Here is a 23,095-nt window from a genome sequence, read left to right on the forward strand (position 1 = left end):
TAAATTAGACTATCTGTGGCACCCCGCCCCCATTGCTTCCCTGTCCCACTCCAATTCTGCACAGTTTTTCAAAGCTGGGAGAAACTGGCATGAAAACATGAAAACTCACAACATTTTTGCCCAACTTAGGCTAGGTTCACACTGCGTTAGGGCAATCCGTTTAGCGCTAGCGCTAGCGGATTGCGCTAACGCAATGTTTATTTAGGGGCCGTGTTAGGGGTCGCGTTAACGTCCCCACTCTCGCAGATCCCCGATCTGCGAGAGCGGGGAACGGACCTCGGGCGCGCCGCGGACGCTGCAAGCCGCGTCCGAGGCGCGTCACAGAAGAACGGCACATCACTAGCGCGAGCCGAAAATGGCACGCGCTAGTGATGCGCTGCAGGAGAAATTGACATTGCTGTCAATGGGCACGCTAACGGCCCCGTTGCACGGCGTTAATTGCGACATTTTCGCCGTGCAACCCTGTCCGTTAGCGTGCACACATTAACGCAATGTGAACCCAGCCTTAGAGATGCACCAACATTTTGTGATTTTTCAAAGCAATTTATTCTAGAACTCTGCCGAAATTGTTTGATGAATCATGGCCTACCACTTCAGATTCCCCAATATACAGGAAAGCTTTGCTTAAACATGTGTTCCTGTGTTCTCTATGAGAGAGCTGATGCCAAAAGCCTATGTTTGGAAAAAAAAGAATTGGACAATGACATCAGACTGTTTGCCGGCTAGTCTAACGTGTATGGATGTCCTTATTGTAGCTGTACACTTTAGATTGATGTCCATCCAGCATTTTTTCCTCCTGGTCTCCCCATAAACATGTACCTTGGCTCAGCTGAGTGCACATATGTTCTCAATAGGGATAGAGGAGTAAGCCATTTATCTCTTTTTTGGGTGTGACTGACCATGTAACTAATGGTGCCCAATCTTGGATTTCCAACAGCCACACAAATTTCAAACTAAATGATGTGGCAATTGGATATTGTGTTAGATTGAGTATCTGCTGCATGTGGTCCACCACCTTGTTTGGCCTTACCCTTAGGCTTTCTTCACATTTCAGGAAATATCAGGACATAATAATAATAATAATCTTTATTTTTATATAGCGCTAACATATTCCGCAGCGCTTAACTAGTTTGCACACATTATCATCGCTGTCCCCTATGGGGCTCACAATCTAAATTCCCTATCAGTATGTCTTTGGAATGTGAGAGGAAACCGGAGTACCCGGAGAAAACCCACGCAAACACGAAGAGAACATACAAACTCTTTGCAGATGTTGTCCTGGGTGGGATTAGAACCCAGGACTCCAGCGCAGCAAGGCAGCACGGTGGCGCAGTGGTTAGCACTGCAGCCTTGCAGCGCTGGAGTCCTGGGAATTTAGATTGTGAGCCCCATCGGGGACAGCGATGATAATGTGTGCAAACTGTTAAGCGCTGCGGAATATGTTAGCGCTATATAAAAATAAAGATTATTATTATTATGTCCTGATATTTCCTGAAAAATCAGTACCGATGCAATCCATGTCCGTGTGTCCATGTGACATCAGCGTGGCGTTTGTGTGCCATCTATGTGTGCCATCAATGTGACGTACTGGAATAAAATGCTGTATTGAAATGACAGATGTTTGGGTTTTAGATGTGCAAAGATAGAGAATAGATTAGATAGATGGATAATAGATAGATACAGAGATAGATAGATAGATAGATAGATAGATAGATATACGTATAATAGATAGATAGATAGATAGATAGATAGATAGATAGATAGATAGATAGATAGATAGATAGGTTCATCTGGTTTCTGTCATGTGTCTGGTGTGAAAACTTGAATAGTCAAAATTGAACAGTTTTCATTACACCATGAATCAGTTTTATCTCCATGAAACCAGCTAACCATTTTATATTAAGCCATACAGATAGAAGGACCTCTCACGTATACAGCAGCATTGAGGCTACTCACCATGTTCATCCAGCAGGATGTTATCTGGCTTGATATCCCTATAAGAAAACAGTAAAATATCCATCATTAATAAATTTGTATCAGAACATATTAGTAATATACTTTTCTTTATCTAACATATGTGAATATTGACAGTGTAATCCTCGTGATCCCTTTTGTCTTTTTTATAGCGTGTTCTCATGCAGGCTCGGACTGGCCTATAGGGTAACAGGGCAATCCCCCGTGGGCCCCAACCCCACTGTATGAGCAGTACATGGCATAATTCACTTGATTCACTCCGTACAGAAAAAAGCAGCATCTCATCATTCATTAACCAAACTACCCAATTTATTATTATATAGAGATATAGGTAAATTTGTGAGCGAGGTGAAAAGTGGGCCTCCCCAAAGTCAATGCTTCTGGTGGGCCCTTGGTGCCCCAGTCCGACACTGTTCTCATGCCTCAACTTTTTCCAACCCGCATTCCCAAATTTTCTTCTGTATCCTCAAGTTAAAGGGAACCTGGCAGCTGGTACTTGATCAAAACCAAAGAAATGAGCTGGAGCATAAGTTGGTATATGTGCAATGTGTAGGTGCATGTTCATTCTGTGGCCATTTAACAGACAAACACTAAGGGTACTGTCACACTGTGAAATTTTGATCGCTACGACGGCACGATCCGTGACGTCGCAGCGATCGTATGATTATCGCTCCAGCGTCGTAGACTGCGGTCACACGTTGCAATCACGGCGCTGGAGCGATGCCGAAGTCCCCGGGTAACCAGGGTAAACATCGGGTAACTAAGCGCAGGGCCGCGCTTAGTTACGCGATGTTTACCCTGGTTACCAGCGTAAACGTAAAAAAAACAAACAGTACATACTCACCCGTCGGTGTCCTTCAGGTCCTTTGCCGTCTGCTTCCTGCTCTGAGTGCCGGCCGGAAAGTGAGAGCAGAGCGCAGCACTGCTGTGATCTGCTCTCACTTTCCGGCCGGCAGACAGAGCAGGAAGCAGACGGCAAAGGACCTGAAGGACACCGACGGGTGAGTATGTAGTGTTTGTTTTTTTTACGTTTACGCTGGTAACCAGGGTAAACAGCGGGTTACTAAGCGCGGCCCTGCGCTTAGTTACCCGATGTTTACCCTGGTTACAAGCGAAGACATCGCTGGATCGCTGTCACACACAACGATCCAGCGATGTCAGCGGGTGATCAAGCGACGAAAGAAAGTTCCAAACGATCTGCTACGACGTACGATTCTCAGCAGGGTGTCTGATCGCAGTAGCGTGTCAGACACAGCGATATCGTAACGATATCGCTAGAACGTCACGAATCGTAACGTCGTAGCGATGGAAATTGCACTGTGTGACGGTACCCTTAGATAAAAACAAAGTGAGCATATACCCTGTAGTAAGTGAGTAGTAATAGTAACATGTAAATAATGTAGGGTACTTAGTTAATTCTATGTTATGCATGTGACTCACTCATAGGCTGGAATCACACCAGCGTATGGCATGGATGTGATATGCTAATGACCCTCGGCTCCTGCTCTGCTGCGAGCGGGAGCCCCGTGTCATGCATCTGTGCTCTGAGCCGTTCACATAGAGAGAATCGGAGCACAGCTGCGGGGAGGCGGAGAAATGAATTTCTCCATCTCCTCCATTGCCGGTGTCGGCGTATATCGCACATCACTCGGATGATATCATAGTGATGTGCGCTGTGTCACTCGCACCCATAGGCTTATATGGGTGCGAGTGAGCCGAGACTCGGCCGAGTGTCAGTGACAATCGCAGCATGCTGTGATTTCACTTGCACACTGAAAACAGCCGAGCAAAAATACGGTGAAGTCAGCAGCCCCATAGATGAATACTGGTCCGAGTGCTATACGATTTTTTATCGCATAGCACTCGTCCGTATTCAACGGTAGTGTGACTCTGGCCTTACATGGATAACAGGAATAATAAAGTGTACAACACCCACAGCCTACGTTATGATGCTGCACCGACCGCAACAAAATGCAACATGTTGCGTTTGACGCAGTTCGGCGCAGCATCATAACGACGCATGCGGAGGCATCCGTATACATTCGTATGGCCTGTGTACCCAATATTAAAGATAGGTACACAGTACGGATGCCGACGTAGGCGGAGCTTAATGAAAGAGGTGTGGCAGTGGGTGGGGCTTAATGGAGAAACTACGCAGCCCTCCGCAGCTCTGCCCTACACAAATGTGAAACCAGCCTCAGGAAAAAAAACGTATCAAAAACGCATCATGTAAACATAGCCAAAAAGACATAAAAAAAAACTTGAACGTGTGCACAGCAAGTCATTTTTTTATATAAAAATCCACACCTTTATTCTTTTGAGTATTTTTTTAGACTTTTTTTAGATGGTTTCAGCAGGGAATCCACCTGAAAAATAGGTAGTGCTTACATAGCCTTGGAGAGTTTCTCCTCCAAAGACTCAGCAAAAAAAACCCCCTCAGTGTTAAAATGGAGCGCCCCCAGACGCAGGGCCGCGGGGTACTCAGTACCGGGCCTCTCTGTCTCGGTCCTGGGGTTGTCATGGTGGCCTGACCCGGTCCGTGACCCTGCTAAGGGGCGTCCAAATAAAGGTGGTGGTGCATGGTGCGATGAAATAACGAGGACACAGGGTTGCAGTCTCTTTACCTCTTTACTGAAGGCTTCAGGATCCGCAATCCGGAGCACTGCTAACAGGGCTGGCTGAGACCGGCCGGTCCGAAGGCACATTCAGAGTTCCCTTCACAGGTGGAAATCAGTGCCTACCTTCTAGCGCCTGTGTGTTGTAGTACCTCCATGCTGAGCACCACGGGATAGTCCTCACAACTGTTGTGTCTTATTCTGATGTTCTTTCCCACAACTCGTATCTTTCTGATGTTCTTCTCCGTCCCCCAGATGATATGGCTAGGACGCACCCGTATGACGGGTAGGCCTGGAGTTCTTCCGGGACCCTAGTGACGCCCCTCTCCCACAGTTGCCTCCTATGTCTGCTTAGGTGATTTAGGTGAGACAGCCAACCTATAATTAACTGTCCTGCCGCTGTTTGAAGTAATGCTTGGAGCCCAATACTTCCTCGGCGTTCCGGCCACCGGCGACGTGCCTCAGTAGGATGTTGCCTCGGTCTTACAGCACGACTCTTACTGTATTATCTCCTTTTTGCTGCAATCTCGTTTCTCACTGCTTCACAATAAACCTCGCTTCTTGTCCTCTCTTAAGACACCGCCGCAAATCAGTGCAGGCGCGGTTGCGTAACGTTCTGTCTGTTCGCTAGGCCTCTGTCAGGATCCCACCCCTGACAGGGACCCCTCTGAATCTTTCCCCGCAACACCCTCTGCCACAGGATGTTGCCTGGTTCCAACCCAGTCAGCTTCTCTCTCACTTTCTATCCAACCCCCAGTTTTACCAGATTGTGAGGAGTGGCCTAATGCATAGTGCCCTTAGCTCCCCCTGGAGGCCAGACGGTGAAGTGCAATGGTGTCTGTGATACCTGGTCAGGTTAACTCCTTAGGTGCCATCAGACGTACCATCACTCCCCTTAGCGGCGGAGCGTCAGTACTGCAACGACCAGGACTCTGGGGCGCTGCACTAACACCCAAAGAAAAAGTTTCCTGAAGCAGGTTGCACCAATGATATGTCCACCACTGCCTCTTTGAGAACATACCCTCAAAGCTTCAAGTTGGGTTGTATTTGGCTGCACTGTTTGTGTTTGTTTTATTCCAACGATTTACTGAAAAATTGAAGCCGACAAAGTGATGGTTGCTGTAGTAAAAAGCTAACACAATGCCACATATCAGTGCACCCATACTGTGTCCAACCCTGGGACCCCCCGAAGCAGCCTTCAGGGGCCAATTCAATACCAATAACTTTTTGGAAATATTAGTTATGAAATTCCCTGGCGTTTTCTCTAGCAAAATATCAAGAAGCACAAAAGTTTTTTTTTTATTTTAATTTTCTATTATTAATAATAATTGAGTTTCAAGCCCTTAAAAAATGCAATTAAAGCAAAGAGAAAATGATTAGATGAGAAAGATGTGGGAAGGAACCATATTGTGTTTGTTTTGGCATTAATATCACTTAACTTGTAAAATAACGCTCAGTTAATATCCGTGCGGAGTTCATTCCTCAGCTTCCCACTGCTAGAAAACAGCAATGTATAATACATCTCAATTGTAACAATGAGCGATATTGCCGGAGCGCGGCTGATGTGGGGGTGGAGATCCGTCACGCTGAGAGTCTGGATATAGCAATTAAAGAAATGATCACAGATTTTCCAGCCTGGAATAACCCCGGTGATACATTCATTTAAAGCCTCACACTATTATTGTACAAGATATGAAACGATATGGCTGCAAGTCATGGGCAGTGAAATAAAACTTCCAAAGGTGAAAGTTAAGGAGTAGGGAAAAAAAGGATTTGCTACGAGGCTCCATCTTCTCCTGCTTCCCACAAAATAGCAAAGCATAGATCATTCTCAAAGGTCCTTGGGTGGTTAGATTGATGATGAACATGTTTAATCACATTTACATTCACTTCTATAGGACTGATAGAGAGAGCCATTCCATCAGTCACATGGAAGTGAATGGAGTAGTAGTCACACGCGCTCACTACTGCTCCATACACACTTTGAGACTTCTGTTCTTGGAATCAGTTGAATCCATGGTAATCAATATGTATCATCCATCCTGTGGGTAGGAAGTAAAAGGACTTTAATTATCCCCTTTAATAATAAAAAAAAGTAAATTTGTGCATGTGACTGTGCTGTTAGCCTCTCCACAGGGTATCAAACACACTGCTCTTAAGGCTAGGGTCACATGGCAGTATAAAAAAAAAATCGATCCCGTTGTCATCCAGAAAAGTGGGACAATTTTTTTTCTCACTTGTCACCCGTAAACAATACATTTTTTTATAGCTATTAATCATTTACAGTTTCCTATGTTACAAAACTGCAATGTATCCGTAATAATCGGATGCTGTTCTCTGGCTCCGTTCAGAATCCGATTATTTTCTCGCATTCATAAACTTGGATTTTCTTCCGTTTCGAAGATTCTTCAGAGTCTTCTCTGGCGACGTGTGCTTTCATCCCTCCCTCCCAGACGCTGCGAATCACAGCTCGGCAGCTGATCTAGCAGTCTATCTATCTCAGACACATCTGAGCCGTAATTGGCAGCCTCTGTGAAGGAGGAGAGAAAGCGCACAGCCCCAGAGAAGACTCTGAAGAAATGCTCAGTTCCACTACGAGCAGAGATTTCACATGCCACGCTTCAGAAGAACCAAATCTGAATATGTCTGCAATGGAGTGATGCAGAGGAAAATGGAAAAAAGTGTCAGAATCAGGGGAGCACAGGGATTTTTACAAGGTATTTAACTTATTTTTTTGAGAAAGTGACAGATCCTCTTTAAAGGACTTCTGAAAATTATCTAAATGTATGGCCAAGCTGATAACATTTTGGTAGCTGTATCTATCATTTTTTAAAATTACTTTCACCTTAACTATGTAGATCATAATGGTAAACAAGGTAGATCTGAAGACTAATGCAATCATTTTCTGTCCCATAGAAATGAATGGGCTTGGTTACAGGTGCTGTCATAATGGATAAGCCAGCAATGCATGTCTAGTAGGGGACCACAACAATCAGTAGAATGAAGAAGTGCGGTCATGTCCATATGTGTGATACTACAGCTCAAGAATGTTCACTGGGCTGAGACGTATGACCAGGCAAAGCATCCACATTCGTACTTAGGTACCAACATTGATATTGACATATTGGGGATTTTATTCTGGAATACACCTAACCAGCTAGACTGCCAAATTTTTGGGTGGAATTTGTGTTATCCCTGCCCTAAATATTGTAGTGAAAGGTTCGCATTAAATACTGGTCCTTTATTCTACTCATCATTGGGAGCCCATAGTTTGATGGTCCATTCTAATGGAATATACTGGAAAAAAAACTACAAAGTTATGTTCTGGAATATTGTTGGCATCATATGTAAGTTACCCCTCAGCGGCAACCTTATTTCTTGCCAACCAACCTCCCTTTCCTCATTCACAGTACATTACAGGAGAATTGTGTAATGATGGTCTCTACAGGAGATACTACCCACAGATGCTTTAGAAATGGGAGATAAGCTATGTCCCATTTTTACGTCAATGATACACAGCCGGAGTATTTTTAGCTATGTTTTTAGGAATCATTTTTCATAGTCACCCGATTCTCTCACTGATATAATCTGTGGAGCACACTCGATCCATAACACTGTCTGTCCTATAAATAATTGGACAACATCTATACATCTTTTTTAAGCTAAATGAGCGCCACCGTGACGGTAGTGTCAGGGATATTTATTTCACCGCTCAGCTTCTTGAAGTAATAGCATTACCTTCTTCCAATACCAAACCTGGAACAAAATTTCATCTTTAGACCAGTCACATGGAACTTAGGAAATTCATACCAGATCCTGTACAATTGACAGAGCGGGGGAACAAGTGACCTAAATTCCGAGGCTGACACTATGTATATATGATTCTTTCATATTACTTATTGATGACCTTGGGATAGATGTTTCATGCACTTTTTAGGCTCATATATGGATGATTGTAATTAATTCATCCTCAGCGCCTCCTTAAGTGAAATCACGCATCACATGGTGCCTTTTTAAAATCTATAGACTACACATGTAATGCGTAAAGATGTTGAGTCCTCCAGAGAGGCACTGCAATGCTTTACACTCCAGCTATTTCATGGAGATCTTGAATGGAATACTCCCCTCCATTAGCATCTAGTACTTTTAATAGGGTGTGGAAAATGTGTTTCATAAACCAGAAAACAATTTTTATGCGGGTACGATCAGTCTCATCTAAGGTGACAATGAAGTCCTTCAAATTGCATTGACTTTTGTTCAAAGGTCTCCATACATATTGGAGAAAAGTCAGCCCAAACTAGCCGATTTCAATGAGACCAGCCAACTTTGGTATGTGTAGAAGGGTTTTCCAGCTGCTGTCGGACTGAGATGCCAAGAGTCCGTCATTCACTCTGTCCGTCATTAAATATTCCATTAAGCTCATTCACAAATTTACCTCTGCTCCTATGTAATAGTATACTGCATAGTTTATTAAATAAATGATGAGATGCCGAATTTGTACGTAATGAATTAAGTGTATAGTGCCGACTGCTGTTCATGGAGAGGGGCCCACCGGTAGATTTACCTTTTCTCCGGCGGCTCAGTCCGAGCCTGTTTTCGGCTCTTCCTTTACAGATCATGATGTGAAAAAAAAGGATCAAACATGTTGAATTTCAACACTAAAGATAAAGAGAGTGATTCTAAAGAGAATGGATTCTAAACTCATCAAATTTACTTAGTATTTATCAAAGTTCAGGCAAATCCAAATTTCAGACAATGAAAGGTGTTTAAAACAAAATTTCCCACCTCGTTTTCGAGAGTCATCTCCCATCACGTCAATGCATCTTTGGCCTCATTGTTCTGCATAAGCATCAAAAAGTCATGATGCCCATGATATGAGGCCTTTGTGACTGATACTTGACCTCTTTACATTTTGAGGCTTAGTCAACACAGAGGGTATGAAGATTCCATGATGGGAGAATTCACCAGGGATAGACTACATGGCTGAACAGGTAAATTTTTTATCATCTTTGTTATCCTGCAGTACATTTATTACGCTCTCGGATCTGTAAAGACTTCAGGGGATTACAAGACACATTTGATTCACAGAAAACACATTTCATCTGAATGGAATTTCCTGGCCAAAATTTCAGCAGATCCATCTAATAGAATTCCGGAAGATTTGCTCATTACTATTTAACCAGCAATTTTTTTGCTTTCCGAGGAGATTGCCATTGACAGGAGTATTTGCTAGTGGTTCACTTCCCCCATGGCCACTGTGAACTCATGAAAACTGGGGCGAGATGCATGTGCAGATATGGAGGTTGTGAAAAATAGCTGTCAGCTGAACAAGCTTTTGCACCAAAAGAAATAGATTTTAAAGAATTAAATTTATGCTTAAGTGCCAGCATTTCAGCTAGTGAATATTGATATAATAATGCTCCTTCTCTCGGAATATAATCCTCATGATTATGGTATTATACTATATCAAGCTACGTAATAATAATACGTTTTAAAAAAATAAAAGTAAAAGAGAAACTGAGTCACTGAAAAGACTGGTAAATACTCGGATACTTATTGAAATATAGACCGCGCTAATCCTTATAAGGTTCTATAGGGATTTTAGTCATGTAAAAATGTAACTTGTCTGTGTTATCAGGAAGATGTAAAATCATTAAAAAGTATCTGTATTTCTAATTTTTTTTCATAAATCAATGGTATACATGAAAACAAGAAATTTTATAATATATCTCATCATCTAAATGTGCTACTTTTTCCTCCTGGGCTGATCTCTCACTGTCAATACCTGGGTAAAATCTGTATTCAATGAAGACAGATTTCCACATTACTGAGATAGGACATGACAGTTGGTGTTTATGAAATTCTATGGAGGAGAAGTAAGAGGTACAAGCGGCCATTAGTCGTTGTGTCCAGTCTCCCAAGGTGGCGATAGTTACATGACTTACCCATTTGACCATCTAGCTGGTGCTCTCTTCACTCCTCTTTCTCTCATTAAGAACTCAGTGCCACTTCATTGGGTCATGACTCCTGTGCTATTTTACTTAATGGCAGCATTGGACAGAGGGAGGAGCAGCTGAATTTAGAGATTTATGTATTTTCATGTAAAAAGTTGTTTAAATGCTGCCAGGACTTGTGAAGAAATCAAAGAGACCTGAGTTCCTCATCCAGTCTTAGACTAGACCTCTAAGTCCTGCCTCCCACCTCTGATTCATGGAAAAAGCCTATTAGTGCGCATGCGCCGATGCACTATGTCCCGGAAGTATTTAGCTGTGTTCCGGGACATATTGCGCCGGCGCATGCGCACTAATGCTTTTCGGCTTTGCCCGCAGTTGGGCAAAGCATACTGCGCGTGCGCAAGGCAAGATTGCCTTGCGCAGGCGTATTCTACGGAGGAAAGCTAATCGACTTCAAGGCAATATTGCAGCCAGCGTGCGGCCAGTGGGATAGAAAGGGGTAAATAAAACACCCGAAAACACCGCCCATCGGACCGAAAAAAGGTCCCGCCAAATTCAGGTGACAGGTTCCCGTTAAAGGGTTATCATCATCTCTGCCTTTCATGTCCTAGAAAGGAATAACTGCTTTTAGGTTCTGGCCACCAAAGGTAAGGTTACGGAAACAGCCAAGTGCAGCTGCGCTATGCTGTTTGCATAACACCAATAGAAATGAATAGAAGCTACAGCATAGCAAAGTGAGCTCTGTTGATGTAACTCTGGAATTGACTAATAAGCCTAGCTCATTGCGCTTTCTGTTTCTGTATCTGCCATTTATTTATATGGGAGTTATGCAAGCTTCATGGACCAGCTGAGCATGGCTGTTTTCATAGCTTGTCTTTGGTGGACCCAATCAGGAGAGATTATACCAATACCTAGAGATGGTACTAAACTAAAGCTGTAGATAGCTGTCGGCCAAAAAATGCCCTGATTGATTGTTCATCCGACAGTCATGTCGGCCTATTCTCCCATACACAGGAGCGCTTGCTCAGCCAAGCTATATTGTGTTGTCTAAAAAGCCACCGAATGACATGTCAGCTGGCAGCTTATCTCCAAAACAATGCAGTCAGCAGTCTGAAATCCTAAATGCTCCACTGCGTAACTAGAGTCCAATGGGCCCCAGAGCAAAATTTGGACCTGGGCCCCTGACCTGCATGCAAATCTGATGTATGGGCCCTTGTAGCATTCTAGATAATGTAAATAGATATGTGTTCCCCCTCTCATGTAACAATGTCCCTGATCCTGGCCCTTTTCTGTAATAACGTCCCCTATCCTGGACCCCTTCCAGGTATAATGTCCTTCATCCTGGGCCTTTTCCTGACATTATATCCTCCATCTTAGGCCCCGCCCACTTATAATGTCCCACATCCTGGTATAAAGTCTCCATCTTAGACCCCTTCCTGGTATAATGTCTCTCTTTCCTGGTATAATATCCTCTATCCTGGGCCCCTCCCACTAATAATGTCCCCCATCCTGGTATAAAGTCTACATCTTAGGCCCTTTCCTGGTATAATGTCTCTCTTTCCTGTGTGATGCAGTGGTAGCACTGTACGCAGTGAAACGGCAGTGACCCAAGCAAGTTCAAACAAAATGTTCCTTTAATGTGTTCCTTCACACAGTCCATTAGAAATACACAGTACACGGCTTCTTCACACAGTCCATTAGAAATACATAGTATATGGCTTTAGTTTGCAGTCCCTAAACAGGCCAGACTTTCCTTTGTCCAGTTTCCCTGGGCGACAGCATGCCGGTACCAAGTCTCTTTACTCATGCCGTACACCAAAGCTAGATCCTCTGGACTTCAGCTGGGTAAACATAAGACAGCCCAAGACGCAGGGGGTCAGTCTCTTTGGTTCCTCTTGCCCCTGTGTTGCTTCACACAGGGAGTACTCTGCAGACAACTGCTCTGTCTGCTTCCAAGAACAACACTGACACCCCCCCCCTCTACTACAGGGCTTTTAATCAGTCACTGCTTCACCATTCTAATCATAGTTACACCTGTGACTGTAATACACCCTCATGGCCTCACTACACCCCTGTATGCATTCTGGAGAGCACAATTGGCACCCCCTAGCTGTGACAGGGGTTACTGCCTCACACCAGGTATAATATCCACCATCCTGGGCCCCTTCCAGTAACATATGTCCCCCATCCTGTCATAAAGCCTCCATCTTAGGCCCATCCTTGGCATAATGTCTCTCTTCCCTGGTATAATATCTTCCATCCTGGGCCCCTTCTTGGTATAATGTCTCCCATCCTGGGCCATTTCCAGTATTATATGTCCTGCATCCTTGTATAATGTGCCCCATCCTGAGCTTCTTCCAGTAATAATGTCACTGTTCTGCGGCTCTTCACCAACAAATACATTAAAAAAAATTCTTCTCACCTTCCCCCACTCCCACAACATTTGACATCCGCCTCTATAGCCGGAGCAGAAGCCGGCAGCTAACTTCAGTGTGCAAGTGACATCAATGCCATGCGCTACCAGTGATTTGCATGCTGACATCAGCTGCCGGCCTCTAATTATCCGGCAGCGTGTAGTGCGATGCAGGAATCTGGCGGGTCCATGAGCTGCAATACATTTCAACTGAATGTGTGTCCTTGGACACACATCCAACTGAAAAAGCTGGGCCCCCCTCCTGCATGGGCCCGGTTATGGTCATACCGTCTGCAACAGTGATTGTTAAGCCCCTGTATAAAGCCAATGAGCACCACGCCTAACAATCAATCTGTGGGTGCCCCCATACATCTAATATGTATGGGGGCCTTAACCCTATAAGTTACCAATATAATAAACTTAAATTCCCAGATTTTATTTGCTTTCTTCAAAAATTAATAAAACCATTATCTATTCTAAACATGTATTCCTTCCTCAATAGCGATTAAGTCCCCTATAATTGTAATCCCTGTTTTGTCTCCACGACATAAAATCTGTGATGAGATCTCTTTCTATATTAGCTTTTGTATATACATGGGTACATTTCCCGATTTACTATCTCAGTAGGAACTCAGAAAATCCTTTCAACTCCCAGTAAATGAAGTTCAATCTTCACTTTAAATGGAAACTTTTAGCTTCTCTCTTGGAAATTCAATTATTGTATATATCAACTCATTATCTTTTATCTCTGTTTTTAGCGTAGGATTTGGCCGGCCATTTAGTACCGGTCACTCCGCGAGCTGCGTGTAAATTATACAAATATACCTGAAACTATCTGAGTCCAATTTGAAACTTCCTCGCTTTCTGTTTTTTTCTTATCTATCCTGCTGTGATTGTTTTTCTTCTTCTACGAGTTTTGTTGCATGGTCACAATAACCTTGAGCAGTACATCGTTTGTTTCCATCAACATACCTTTCACAATTTTCTCATTTAAAGAGGACCTTTCACTGGAGTTTTTATAATTCACACATTGAAGAGTAGAAAAACAATTAAAATGAGGGCATAATAAGCAAGAGGAAATTAGAGATAAGTTCACTGGAGGGGCCCACCTGGAGCTACTGCTACTGTTAACTATATTGGCGTGCGAAGCCGTCTCCACAGTAGAGCTGGAAGACATCGTCTCTATTCTGTATACCGCAGGTTGCTTTAAGCCTGTGGTCTACAGAACAGCAGGTGATGCGTCGGCGTAGGTACAGGACTCCAGAGTCGCAGCACGGTAACGTCATCGCGCTGCGCCGGGACTCCGATGTCCGGTGCGTGCGATGACAGTTCGTTGGTCTTCCAGCCTTTTACGGGGTGAACTCATCAGGATCTTGGATTAGGTGAGTGTAGGATGTTTTTTTAATTTAGTTTAAAACATGTGGTGGGACTGTGGGGGCATCATAAAGAATGGGGGACCCTCATACAGTGTGGGAGGCTACTGTGGGATGCCCCCTCATACATTGTAGGGAGTACTGTGAGGGGTCCCCTGATACACTATAAGGACTTCTGTGGGGGGCTCCTATACATCATGGGAGCTAGGGCAGGAGCCATTATACAGCATGGGAGCAAATGTGGTACCATTAAACAGCGTGGAAGCTAACGTGGGGCCATTATACAGCGTGGAAGCTAATGCGGGAGCCATCATACAGCATGGAAGCTAATGTGGGGGCCATTATACAGCATGGAAGCTAATGTGGGGCCAATATACAGCATGGTAGCTAATGCAGTGGCCATTATTCAGCATGGGGGGTTATGCAGAGGCCATTATACAACGTTCAAGCTAATGCGGGGGCCATTATACAGTTTGGGGCCTACCTTGGAGGCCATCATACAATGTGGGTGCTACTGTGGGGGCAAATATAAAGTTTGGGGCCTACCTTGGGGGCCATAATACGATGTGGGGGCTACTGTGTGGGAGTGTGGGAGCTAATACTGGGGCCATTATACAGCTTGAAGGCTACTGTGGGAGCCATTGCAGCGCCCCAGAGTCCTGGTCGTTGCAGTACTGATGCTCCGCCGCTAAGGGGGGCTATGGTACGTCTGATGGCACTGAAGGAGTTCACCTGACCAGGTATCACAGACACCAATGCATTTCACAGTCTGGCCTCCAGGGGGAGCTAAGGGTGCTATGTATTAGGCCACTCCTCACAATCTGGTAAAACTGGGGGTTAGATAGGAAGTTAGAAGAGAAGCTGACTGGGAATTTAACAGGCAACACCCTGTGGCAGAGGGTGTTTTGCATGGAGAGACTCAGGGGGGTCCCTGTCAGGGGTGGGATCCTGACAGAGGCCTAGCGAACAGAGAGAACGTTACGGGACTGCGCCTGCACTTCATCGCGGCGGTACCCAAAGAAAGGACAAGAAGCGAGGTCCATTGTGCTGAGTGAGAAACGAGATAAACGCAACAAGGAGAAACACCAGTAGGAGTCGTGCTGTAAGACGAGGCAACATCCTACTGAGGCGCGTAACCGGTGGCCGGAACGCCGAGGAAGTATTAAGCTCCAGGCAATACATCAAACCTACGGCAGGACAGTCAGTTATAGGCGGGCTGTCTCACTCAATTCACCTAAGAAGACACAGGGGGCAACAACAGGAGAGGGGAGACACTAGGGTCCAGGAAGAGCTTCGAGCCTACCCGTCATACGGGTGCGTCCTAGCCATAGCATCTGGGGGACGAAGAAGAACATCATAATCGAGTTGTGAGGGAACACGAGAAACAGACACAACAGTTGTGGGGACTATCCCGTAAGTGCAGCCCCCCAGAGTCCAGGTCGTTGCAGTACTGAAGTTCTGCCGCTAAGGCGAGCTATGGTACGTCTGATGGCACTGAAGGAGTTCATCTGACCAGGTATCACATACACCAATACATTTCATAGTCAGGCCTCCAGGGGGAGCTAAGGGTGCTATTTATTAGGCCACTCCTCACCGTGTGGGTAAACTGGGGGTCAGGCAGGAAGTTAGTTGAGAAAGCTGACTGGGTTGGAACCAGGCAACACCTTGTGGCAGAGGGTGTTGTGGGGGAAGATTCGGTAGGTTCCCTGTCAGGTTTGGGACCCTGACAGAGGCCTGGCAATGAGAGAAAACGTCATGGGACCGTGCCTGCTCAGCATAGCGGCGGTGCCCTAAGAAAGGATCAGAAGCGAGAAATATTGTGCTGAGTGAGAAACGAGATCAAAGCAAGAAGGAGAATACCAGTAGGAGTCGTGCTGTAAGACTGAGGCAACATCCTACTGAGGCGCACAGCCGGCGGCCGGAACGCCGAGGAAGTATTTCTATATATAGCTTCAGGCAATACTTCAAACCAACGGCAGGACAGTCAGTCATAGGCGGGCTGTCTCACCTAAATCACCTAAGAAGACATAGGGGGCAACCTGTGGAGAGGGGCGACTCTAGGGTCCCGGAAGAGCTCCGAGCCTACCCGTCATACGGGTGCGTCCCAACCATAACACCGGGAGGGACGGATTAGCAGAACATCATCTAATCGAGTTGTGAGGGAACACGAGAAACAGACATAACAGTTGTGGGGACTTTCCGTAAGCACAGCAGGGGAGGACAACAACACATAGCGCTAGCAGGAAGGCACAGATTTCCACCTGCAAAGAGAACTCTGGAGGTGCCATTGGACCGGCCGGACTTGCGCAGCCTGGTTAAGCGTATTCCGGACTGAGGACCCAGAGATCTTCAGTAAAGAGGTAAAGAGACTGCAACCTGGTGTCCTCGTTATTTACTGCGACCGGTACTTCACAACTACACCACCATTTACCACCCTTTCACCGGATGTCCCCCTGGCAGGCAGGGTCACGGACCGGGTCTAGCCACCGTGACAACCCCAGAACAGAGACTCAGAGGCCCGGGAACCCGGGGTGCCCCTCGGCCCTGCGGCAGTGGGGGCGCTCCATTTTGGCGTCACGAACAGGATCTACTTAAGCCTGAAGAATCAGGTCATGTGTGCCTTGGAACTGTGATTTATCGTGCTTGGACTGTGCTTTATTACAAGGACTGTGTGTTGCCACTTGCCGCCAGAAGTTCCCGCCAAAACCGCCGACATTGCAGCGCCACGGGGAGCGCAGAGGAAGAAGGAGGGCGTGCCATGGGAGGAGACTACCAAAGCGGCGCCAAAAGTAGCGACCGCCCCCTCCGACTCCTGCTGCGAGATGACGACCTGCCCAGCAGTAGAGGAGAACCGCCCCCTGATTTGCAACGGCGGGAAAGAGGTGAAGAGGGAGCTCGACCCCGGAGAAATGGCGGAGCCCGGTGCATGCATTGCCACCGAATGTCGGACAGCGATGATGACCAGCAAGTGCCCGAAGGACGACGAAGTGATCCCGGCTTGCCCTCACCCATCAGAGGCGGACCCGCGGCCGCCGCAGCGGAAGAGTCTGAACTTCTTGGAACCGCCAGCGGAGGAGCTGAGACCACCTATCCCGACCTCGGAGCCAGCAGAGGAGGAGCCATGGGGAGCGGAGCTGCATTCGGAGGCCGCCGAGAAGGAGCGGCGGTCCGGGCTGCAGCCGATTCCAGCGTCCTCGTTAATGGACCGGATCGACATCGGTGGAATCACATCAGGCGCAGGTATGGAAGGCGCTCCTGCTTCCCCGCACGATCCTGCTCCCGCGACTGACCCTCACCCCAGCAGTAACCGCTTATTCACGGTTGAGCGGGTGGTCCTCACCCCCGACCTAATGGGGAGGCTGGTACCGCCACTGCCGACCAAGATGGGAGAACCCATAGATGTGGGCCCCGACGGGGTGATCCTCCGGTGGGACACCCCCTGGATTGAGCCGGATGGGGCTCCGGGAGATGGCCTCACCCTTGCTGTACTTACCTGGGAACAGTATAAGCAATGTTTGATCCAACACTGGAAAAATCGCGACGAGACCGAACAACAGGATACACAACGTAGGAAGTCTGCGCACGGCAGGAAAGACGTGGTAAAGCGGGGAACTGTGCTGGCCTACCACCCGAAGAGGGGATGGGGCTCCATACAGGAACCGGGGATACCAACTGATGTCTTTGTTACTAGTTACAACGTGAAAACTCCCTGCTGCAGCCGAGATGGGGATCCAATGCAAAAAGGGGATCAGGTGACTTACACCCGTCATCGGAATGCACAAGGATGGTGCGCCCGGAATGTCCGACGGTGTGAGCCTGAGGGGGCGCCATCTGTTGCCCCGACCATGACTGATCCAGATTTGCCAGATCTTGTTACTATCACCACCGTACGCCTTGTAGCGGCTACTGAACTTGCAAGCAGGGTTAGCCTTCAAATCCAGACACCGGGTGATCTGACGGCACCTGAGGGACCAACCGCCGGTACTGACATTGCATCGGCCGGGGACCAGAGGCCATCCCCTGCACCGCCAGCATCAGAGTAAGACTCTACTGATCCATAACATGTAAATAGTTCTTCAAAATGTTTGTTTTCTGCTATGTTGCTGCTAAAACCCGTCCAGGGTTAACTCTTAAAGGGATCCCTTTGTTGACCCGGGATCCCTATTGCTGTTTGGTTTGTTTTCTAATTTTTGCACAAGTTCCCAAAAACTGCTGGAATCATGAACAGTGCATGATACAAACTCCTTGTAAATAGTTTGCACCTTCTTAAAGGTGCTTCTTACTGGTTTTACATACAAGAAGGACTCTTTGTGAAGATACGGTTCTTGGAACCCTGTTATGACCCCAATGGCAGAGGGTCTCAGAAGTTATAACCAAGTCTGCAAACACAAAAAACCAGCTCATAGGGCAGTGGTAACTAGGCTGACCGTATACCTAATCCTAGCGCCACAAATAGCAGCAGCCGGGGAACGTACCTACGTTGGTTCTAGACGTCTCGCGCCAGCCGGAGAACTAACTAACCCTAGAAGGGAAAAGATAGACCTCTCTTGCCTCCAGAGAAAAGACCCCAAAAGTTGGATACAAGCCCCCAACAAATAATAACGGTGAGGTAAGAAGAAAAGACAAACGTAAGAATGAACTAGGTTTTTAGCAAAGAGAGGCCCACTGACTAATAGCAGAATATAGTAAGATGACTTATACGGTCAGCAAAAACCCTATGAAAATTTCCACGCTGAATATTCAAGAACCCCCGAACCGTCTAACGGCCCGGGGGAGAATATCAGCCCCCTAGAGCTTCCAGCAAAATCAGGAATCACATTTAGTGCAAGCTGGACAAAAAATAAGAGCAATGCAAATAACCAAAAAACAAGGAAGCAGGACTTAGCTTATTTTGCAAGAACCAGGACCAGCAGACAGGAGCAAACAGAAAGGAACTGATTACAACGATGCCAGGCACCAGACTGAAAATCCAGGAAGCTTAAATAGCAACACCCCTGGACTAACGAGCCAGGTGGGTACCAAGCTGAGGAAAGAAACTCAAAGTGTCATGTCGCTAGTGACCACAAGAGGGAGCCAAAAAATCCAATTCACAACAGTACCCCCCCTTAAGGAGGGGTCACCGAACCCTCACCAAGACCACCAGGACGATCAGGATGAGCAGTGTGAAAGGCACGAACCAAATCGGCCGCATGAACATCAGAGGCGACCACCCAGGAATTATCCTCCTGACCATAGCCCTTCCACTTGACCAGATACTGAAGCCTCCGTCTGGAGAGACGAGAATCCAAGATCTTCTCCACCACGTACTCCAACTCGCCCTCAACCAACACCGGAGCAGGAGGCTCAACAGAAGGAACCACAGGCACAACGTAGCGCCGCAACAAAGACCTATGGAACACGTTATGAATGGCAAACGACACCGGAAGATCCAAGCGAAAGGACACTGGATTAAGGATTTCTAAAATCTTATAAGGACCGATGAAGCGAGGCTTAAATTTAGCTGAGGAGACCTTCATAGGAACAAACCGAGAAGACAGCCACACCAAATCCCCAACGCGAAGTCGGGGACCCACACCGCGGCGGCGGTTGGCAAAACGCTGAGCCTTCTCCTGTGACAACTTTAAGTTGTCCACCACATGATTCCAGATCCGCTGCAACCTATCCACCACAGAATCTACCCCAGGACAGTCAGAGGGCTCAACATGTCCCGAGGAAAAACGAGGATGAAAACCAGAGTTGCAGAAAAATGGCGAAACCAAAGTAGCGGAACTAGCCCGATTATTAAGGGCAAACTCAGCCAATGGCAAGAAGGTCACCCAATCATCCTGATCTGCAGAAACAAAACACCTCAAATAAGCCTCCAGTGTCTGATTTGTTCGCTCCGTTTGGCCATTAGTCTGAGGATGAAAGGCAGATGAAAACGACAAATCAATGCCCATCTTAGCACAAAAAGATCGCCAGAACCTGGAAACAAACTGGGATCCTCTGTCAGACACGATATTCTCAGGAATGCCGTGCAAACGAACCACATTTTGAAAGAATAAAGGAACCAGATCGGAAGAGGAAGGCAGCTTAGGCAAAGACACCAAATGGACCATCTTGGAAAAGCGATCACATACCACCCAGATGACAGACATGCCCTGAGACACCGGAAGATCCGAAATGAAATCCATGGAAATGTGTGTCCAAGGCCTCTTCGGGACAGGCAAGGGCAAGAGCAACCCGCTGGCACGAGAACAGCAAGGCTTAGCTCGAGCACAAGTCCCACAGGACTGCACAAATGACCGCACATCCCGTGACAAGGAAGGCCACCAAAAGGACCTAGCCACCAAATCTCTGGTGCCAAAAATCCCCGGATGCCCTGCCAACACCGAGGAATGAACCTCGGAAATGACTCTGCTGGTCCATTTATCAGGAACAAACAGTCTGTCATGAGGACAAGAGTCAGGTCTACCAGCCTGAAATCTCTGCAACACACGTCGCAAATCCGGAGAGATGGCTGACAAGATTACTCCCTCTTTAAGAATACCAGCTGGCTCTGAGACTCCAGGAGAGTCAGGCACAAAGCTCCTTGAAAGAGCATCAGCCTTCACATTCTTTGAACCTGGTAAATACGAGACCACAAAGTCAAAACGGGAGAAAAACAATGACCAACGGGCCTGTCTAGGATTCAGGCGTTTAGCAGACTCGAGATACATCAGATTTTTGTGATCAGTCAAGACCACCACACGATGCTTAGCACCCTCGAGCCAATGACGCCACTCCTCAAATGCCCACTTCATGGCCAACAACTCCCGATTGCCAACATCATAATTCTGCTCAGCAGGCGAAAACTTCCTAGAAAAAAATTCACATGGTCTCATTACAGAGCAACCAGGGCCTCTCTGCGACAAAACGGCCCCTGCCCCGATCTCAGAAGCATCCACTTCAACCTGAAAGGGAAGTGAGACATCAGGCTGGCACAAAACAGGCGCCGAAGTAAACCGGCGCTTCAGCTCTTGGAAAGCTTCCACGGCTGCAGGAGCCCAGTTAGCACAATCAGAACCTTTCTTAGTCATATCCGTCAAAGGTTTAACAACGCTAGAAAAGTTAGCGATAAAACGACGGTAGAAGTTAGCAAAACCCAAGAACTTCTGAAGACTCTTAACTGACGTGGGTTGAGTCCAATCATGAATAGCTCGGACCTTGACTGGGTCCATCTCCACCGCAGAAGGGGAAAAAATAAAACCCAAAAAGGGAACCTTCTGTACTCCAAAGAGACACTTTGAGCCCTTAACAAACAAAGCATTCTCACGCAAAACCTGAAACACCATCCTGACCTGCTTTACATGGGAGTCCCAATCATCAGAAAAAAACAGAATATCATCCAGATAAACAATCATAAATTTATCCAGATACTTCCGGAAGACATCATGCATAAAGGACTGAAACACTGAAGGAGCATTAGAGAGCCCAAAAGGCATCACCAAGTACTCAAAATGACCTTCGGGCATATTAAATGCAGTTTTCCATTCATCTCCTTGCTTAATGCGCACAAGGTTGTACGCACCACGAAGATCTATCTTGGTGAATCACTTGGCACCCTTAATCCGGGCAAACAAGTCCGACAACAGAGGCAAAGGATACTGAAATTTAACAGTGATTTTATTCAGAAGCCGATAGTCTATACAAGGTCTCAAAGATCCGTCCTTCTTGGCCACAAAAAAGAATCCCGCACCAAGAGGGGAAGAGGATGGACGGATATGCCCCTTCTCCAGAGACTCCTTGATGTACGAACGCATTGCGGTATGCTGAGGTACAGACAGATTAAATAATCTTCCCTTAGGAAATTTACTACCTGGAATCAAATCTATAGCGCAGTCACAGTCCCTATGAGGAGGAAGAGCACTGGACCTGGACTCGCTGAATACATCCTGATAATCAGACAAATACTCAGGAACTTCTGAAGGAGTAGAGGAAGCAATAGACACCGGCGGGGAATCACCATGAATTCCCTGACAGCCCCAACTTGACACAGACATTGCCTTCCAATCCAAGACTGGATTATGGGTCTGTAACCATGACAGACCCAAAACGACCAAATCATGCATTTTATGCAGAACAAGAAAACGAATCACCTCCCGATGTTCAGGAGTCATGCACATGGTTACCTGTGTCCAAAACTGCAGCTTATTTTCCGCCAATGGCGTAGCATCAATACCTCTAAGAGGGATAGGATTTACCAACGGCTCAAGAACAAAACCACAGCGCTTGGCAAATGACAGATCCATAAGACTCAGGGCAGCACCTGAATCCACAAACGCCATAACAGGGTAGGAAGACAATGAGCAAATCAAAGTCACAGACAAAATAAATTTAGGTTGCAAATTACCAATGGCGACAGGACTAACAACCCTTGTTAGGCGTTTAGAGCATGCTGATATAACATGTGTTGAATCACCACAGTAAAAACACAACCCATTCTGACGTCTATGATTTTTCCGTTCATTTCTAGTCTGAATTCTACCACATTGCATTAAATCAGGTGTTTGTTCAGACAACACCACCAGAGGATTAGCGGCTTTGCGCTCCCGCAAACGCCGGTCAATTTGAATAGCCAGCGCCATGGAATCATTCAGACTTGTAGGAATGGAGAAACCCACCATCACATTCTTAATGGCTTCAGAAAGGCCATTTCTGAAATTTGCGGCCAGAGCACACTCATTCCACTGAGTAAGCACGGACCATTTCCGAAATTTTTGGCCCTGAGAGATAGCCAGCAAGGCT

At 46.4% G+C, this 23,095-nt stretch overlaps 1 protein-coding gene across 1 annotated transcript in view; it reads right to left on the minus strand.

Moving 5' to 3' along the window:
- Positions 1-23,095, minus strand: part of STK32B (serine/threonine kinase 32B) — a 314,328-nt gene that overhangs the window by 113,855 nt on the left and 177,378 nt on the right. The window contains exon 5 of the mRNA XM_077280130.1: positions 1,957-1,994. Within this exon, the coding sequence (XP_077136245.1) occupies positions 1,957-1,994 (38 nt within the window). The remainder of the gene's footprint in view (positions 1-1,956; positions 1,995-23,095) is intronic.

The sequence above is a fragment of the Ranitomeya variabilis genome, chromosome 1 (genome assembly GCF_051348905.1).
Source record: "Ranitomeya variabilis isolate aRanVar5 chromosome 1, aRanVar5.hap1, whole genome shotgun sequence".
Lineage (NCBI taxonomy): Eukaryota > Metazoa > Chordata > Amphibia > Anura > Dendrobatidae > Ranitomeya > Ranitomeya variabilis.